Source organism: Eptatretus burgeri, chromosome 7 (assembly GCF_056783735.1).
Source record: "Eptatretus burgeri isolate ZD-2024b chromosome 7, Ebu_testis_v1, whole genome shotgun sequence".
NCBI classification, from domain to species: Eukaryota; Metazoa; Chordata; class Myxini; order Myxiniformes; family Myxinidae; genus Eptatretus; species Eptatretus burgeri.
In genome coordinates, this window is record NC_140967.1 from 53,237,136 (window position 1) to 53,243,135 (window position 6,000).

At 41.1% G+C, this 6,000-nt stretch overlaps 1 protein-coding gene across 1 annotated transcript in view; it reads right to left on the reverse strand.

The window, feature by feature from the left end:
- IARS2 (isoleucyl-tRNA synthetase 2, mitochondrial) overlaps positions 1 to 6,000 on the reverse strand; it is a 128,875-nt gene that overhangs the window by 85,888 nt on the left and 36,987 nt on the right. The window contains exon 11 of the mRNA XM_085890334.1: positions 2,927 to 3,078. Within this exon, the coding sequence (XP_085746460.1) occupies positions 2,927 to 3,078 (152 nt within the window). The remainder of the gene's footprint in view (positions 1 to 2,926; positions 3,079 to 6,000) is intronic.

Here is a 6,000-nt window from a genome sequence, read left to right on the forward strand (position 1 = left end):
GTAGCCAACATATGGCACTCAACGGGATCCTTTAATCTCCTTTCCCTCTCAAGGCTGGAGTGCCCCAAGGCAGTGTGCTGGACATAGTCCTATTCCTAATCCTAATAATCATCAATGATCTCTCTGACTGGAAAATACACGTTATCTATTTCCTGACAACTCCACCCTCTGCAGTGACATCCCTCATCCTGCAGATAAGGCAGGCAGCAGCAGCCTCTTCCCTCTCTTCGAGCTTCCCAAAATCACAAGATCGTCAAACACTTGGAATATGTCTTTCAATCCTGACAAATCTCACACTCTCACTCTCACTCTCCCTCACCCTCTCCTTTCAATAGGACAGTCTGACAAACCCGCTCATCTACTTTCTTAACAATCCTCTCGAAGAAGATGTCACTCAAACAAATAGGTCTCACTATCAGCCATGATCTTTCTTGGGCAAAACACATTTCAAAGTTTGCCTCCAAAGCCAGTCACCGACTGGGCATACTCCATCATACAAATTCCTCCCTTGGCACACCTGAACTCGTATCCACCGACAAGCCCTTCATCCGCAGCTTGATGGAGTACTGCTCTCCCTTTTGGGCTGGCTCCTCTGCCTCACACATTGCTCAGCTCGACGCCATGGAAGCCAAGGCCTTCAAGATTATTCAAGTCTCCCACATTGAAGCTGTTTGCCAATCACTATCCCAAGGCAAAATAAAAAACAAAAAATTGGTGGTCTCTGTCTTCTTCCACCTCCTTTATGGTCTTGAACGCTCTGCTCCTTCCGTGCATTGCTCCCTCTCCACCCAGGTTTCTGCAGAGTGCATACAGCCAACCATCAACCCCCTTCTGCTGAAACTCAAAAATCCAGAATCACTGCTCACCTCCACTCATTCATTCCTCTCTTTTCCCACCTGTGGAACCAACTTCTACATTATCTTCAATCTCATTCTTCCCTTCAGGTCTTCAAGACAGCTGTTCACAATCATATCAGATAATCCCCCATCAAAAAAATATGACCTTTTCAATGTCCATTAACTCCCCCACACCCAAGACCACATCCTTCCAAATTTACAGTTTTTCCTTCATGAGAGTTTGCTTCTGTATCCATCCACGACTGTCCATCATTCCTCCCCACACCCATTGTTTGTCCAAGTCTGCCTCCATCTTGGCCTTCAATTCTGCTGTTGGTGTTTTTTCTCTTTCTACTTTTACTTTTGTGATGTTGCGTCATAATCCGTTCAGTATTCTAGTTCTTCAACAAGCCTTGACTTTATATCGAAACTAGAAGGGCACTCTTCGGCTTCACGATGTGACCAGATATGCCTCTGCCCACATTACATCATTATACATGCTTGTACCAAGTTTGATATAAATCCCTGAACCCAAATTCAAAATATTAAATAATTCTGGATGTCAGACCATGCGTCCAATTAGGGTGAAATTTCAAACATATATTCCACATCTACTAGAATACGAGATCATAATACTGAAGTTTCACGTCGATTGATGAAGTAGTTCAAGAGAAATAATTTTTTTTTAAATTTTTGTTCAATCCAATATGGCTGCTAGAACTTGTGACCTATTGATTATATTCGTGAACACCCTGGTATCCCCATGGTTTGTGGAACATGTGGGTAAAGTTTCCCCTTGATTATGTCAAGTCGCTCTGAGGCAGATATTTCAAGGTTTATTCTTCAAAAAAAATTAGAGCTGCCAAAGCATGTGACCTATGACATCATCGATGGAGAACTTTTGTTTCTCGTGGATAGACAATCATACCTGCAAAGTTTCACCTCAATCTGTTCTGCCGTTTGAGATTTTTGAAGGTTTTTTCATGTTAAAAACAATATGGCTGCTGAACCAAGTGACCGATGATGTCATCAATTTTTTCTGTCAACCAATTTATCCCTAGATGACCCTCAAAAATTTTCACACTGATCAGACAAAGCGTTCGACGTATGCAATTATGACATCATAACACAGCCACTTACATCATCAAAAAACAAAAACACCCACACTCGTTTCCCATAAGGAGAACTTCACATGTGCCAAGTTTCAAGATCTATATTAATATTTCGGCACGCCCCTTTCTTTGTTCCACCATCAGATTTTTGTCACTGCATGAAATTAAACAAGATTTGGCACATATACTAATGATATTATTATCTTCCTTAAGAGGCCCCTCAAAATTCGTTTTGATGCATTTTCACAAACTCCAACGGATTCCATTCAAATTCGGTACAATTATGGCTTTTGGTCCAACTTAGGTCACTGGCTATAAATTTTTTCCATAACACTTCCGATATTCGAAAAAAATCGATAAATCGATATCCTTATGGGATTTTCCATTCGAATCCACTCAAGTTTAAGGCTTTCGGGGAACGCAAATTTCCACTTTGCCCCGGGCGCTGTTTACCTCCGCTTCGCCAAGCTGTTAGGGTTAGGGTTAGTGTTAGGGTTAGGGTTAGCTACTCTAACACTAACCCTAACCCTAACAGCTAACAGCTATTCAGGAAATTTGCAAGAAAGCCCGGGCAACACCGGGCTTTATTGCTAGCCCGAGCAAGGCCGGGCATTACTACAAGTATATATATTGATTTTTTTTTTTTTCCATCAAGCAGTTTCAGAGATACACATGTCCAAAGTTTTCCTTTTTTCAAACATAGCTGCCATACCACATGACCTATGACATCATAATTATCATTGCAACATTCCACATGAGTAGTCACACCAATGGTGAAAATTTTGTGTATCGGATAAGCGGTTGCAGAGAAAAACCACTCACATTCTGTGCGGACAAACAAACAAACAAACGGACCCAAATGCAATACCCTCTCCTCTGGCGAGGGCAATAAGTCCAAAGTTAAATAATCCAAAGGGTGAACAGAATTCATATATTTGACTTTATATTTTATGATCAATAAGAATCCTGTTGACTCACCATTGCATGCTTCAGAATCGCTGATGTGTCCACAAACCACTGATGGCTTGCTCGGATAAGCACAGGACACTGGGCACGCCAATCATAAGGGAAGCTATGCACGTGCTCTTCTTCCTTAAGTAACTGACCCGCATTCTGAAGCTGTTCAATTACTGCAAGCACAAAATATTATCACAATCTTAATGACCAGAAATATAATTTCTCAAGGTGGATAGTTAAGGTGGAAAAGCATGACACAAGCTTCGATCATAAAACTGTGCTGTAAATAATACAATTTTGAATGAAAGCCTGTTGTCCATATATTTAATTCCACAAGAAGAGTAAACCCTCATCCAATGCAGGTCTTCACAATGTAGATTTGTTGATGCAAGTGGGAGTAAATGTGATGCTTATTTCCTGACTGCACATAAAACTCGATTATACGCAGGTTTGAATGCGGCGCTGTGACCACGTCATGTGCAGAGTTGACGTCTCCCACCAACTTCTACCACGCACGCTGTTTTCAGTACGCACACATACCCATAAATAGAGTATGGCATCAAAACATCAAGCATCTCCAAGTGGTAGTAGAGTGAAGAAATCCCATAAGGTTAATATGGAATAGCCAAAGCCTAGAAGCGAACGTAGAATTCTTCTTTCATTCGCTTCTTAAATATATCAAATTAAACCGTCTTTTTGCTATGAAAAAATAAATATTACCTAAACATTACCTTCACAACAACTACACCGCCTAGAATAGGATATCATCTGCACAAATAAATATTTCCTCAACATTACCTTCTCAACAACTACACCGCCTAGAGCAGGATCTCATCTGAAAAAAAATTTCCTCAACATTACCTTCACAACGACAACTACACCACCTAGAACAGGATCTCATCTAAAAAAATTAATATTACCTCAACATTATAACTCAACATTACCTTCACAACAACTACACCACCTAGAACAGGATCTCATCTGAAAAATAAATATTACCTTAACATTACCTTCACAACAACTACACCGCCTAGAGCAGGATCGCATCTGAAAAAAAAAATTCCTCAACATTACCTTCACAACGACAACTACACCACCTAGAACAGGATCTCATCTAAAAAAATTAATATTACCTCAACATTATAACTCAACATTACCTTCACAACAACTACACCACCTAGAACAGGATCTCATCTGAAAAATAAATATTACCTTAACATTACCTTCACAACAACTACACCGCCTGGAACAGGATCTCATCTGAAAAAAAAAAGTATTACCTCAACATTACCTTCAGAACAACTACATCGCCGAGAACAGGATCTCATCTCAAAAAATTAATATTACCTCAACATTATACCTCAATATTACCTTCACAACAACAACTACACCACCTAGAACAGGATCTCATCTAAAAAAAAATTAATATTACCTCAACATTACCTTCACAACAACTACACTGCCAAGAACAGGATCTCATCTCAAAAAATAAATACAAGAAGCGAACGTAGAATTCTTCTTACATTCGCTTCTGACTTTACCTATAACTTGTTCAAAACTGTATACGCAATTTCCGGTTACTTTGGCCTGGATTCGGGATCAACGATCAAATAACGTAAATCACGATAAAAAATTATTTTTTGATGATGGGGGTGATATCTTTATTAAAATCAGTGGAGGAAATATACACCATGTCTGATATTATTTGGGTCTTTCATGTCTCTGACGACGCCTTTATCTCAGGGCATGCATCATTCCCCATGACAAAAACCAGAAACAAAAAAAAAAACAGAAGCAAAAGGGTCATAGGCAACGACACTGATTCCAAATTGCCAGGGTATTGTGTTGTTGTTTCCTATTCTCTCATGTGCACGCGTTAAGTAATATTCACAAGATAGAAATAAAACCCAATCGTGTTTATACACCGCACAGCGTTTAAAAAAAACAGAAGCAAAAGGGTCGTAGCCAACAACACAGATTCCAAATTGCCAGGGGTATTGTGTTGTTGTTGTTTCCTATTCTCTCATGTGCACGCGTTAAGTATGAAGCTCACGACGTTCGCTATCACATTAACATAGAAAATCGTGATTTTAGACAACTTCCGTGGCAGGATGAGTGCAGCATTGGCCAGCCGTGAGGATCATTTGAACAAGTCGACCATCCACTCCATTCTTTCAAGTGGATAACATCCATGCCAGTGCAAAAACCTCAACACCTAAAAGTTCTTCAAGTTCAAAGGAGAAATCCTCCAATTGAAAATATGGAGGTGATTGAATGTGTGGATCAACGATAAAGTGAAAAACAAGGGCTCGGTTGTTGACGGTGTGGCCAAGAGAAATTGGGTAACCAAAATGAACACGTGATTGCCAGTAAGGGTTCACAAAGTGCAAGCGAATTTCAAATATATATATATTGTTGCGAATTCTGGCCCGCCCAGCGTGCGATCGGCCACGTAACTCGAATCGCGGCACGTTGCCCACCGGACGGACAATTCAGTCGTGACCCTCTCGGAACAACGCCGGGAGCTAGTCACGGGTGGGTCTTTTGACCTCACCACAATCGTGCCAATTGGCCACCCGCGTAGGATAGGGTTGTTCACCGAACTTGACCGACCTAAGTACCTACGCGGATGGTTAATCGGGCTGCAGTACCTCGCCGCAGGTCGACTTCGGACATGGGCCGCTTAAGTGGTTTGTTCCGTACTACAGAGATAACCGAGCGGAGTTATCGTTGACCTCGACGGTTCAGATTAGTTACCGGGAACTTACACCCACTACCAATCTCTTACGCGATGCAGGATGGAGAGTCAACAAAAGGAAGGAGATGAAGCAAAGCGGGAACAATTGAACACGCAAATTTATTTCACACACGCAGACAGCACAGAAGGCATGTATTCAGTCACAGTAATAATAATAATAAAATGCACGTATTCAAGCACAGAAAGAAACAGTAAAAGAGAGATACTACCGACTAAGACCGACACACGGCAACACTTACACAGTTTTACTTAAGACGGCGCCACCACAAGCATTTACACAAAAAGCAAAGGAAAAAGAAAGCCACCCTCATAGGCGAGGAGGCAGACAGGTCCGTAG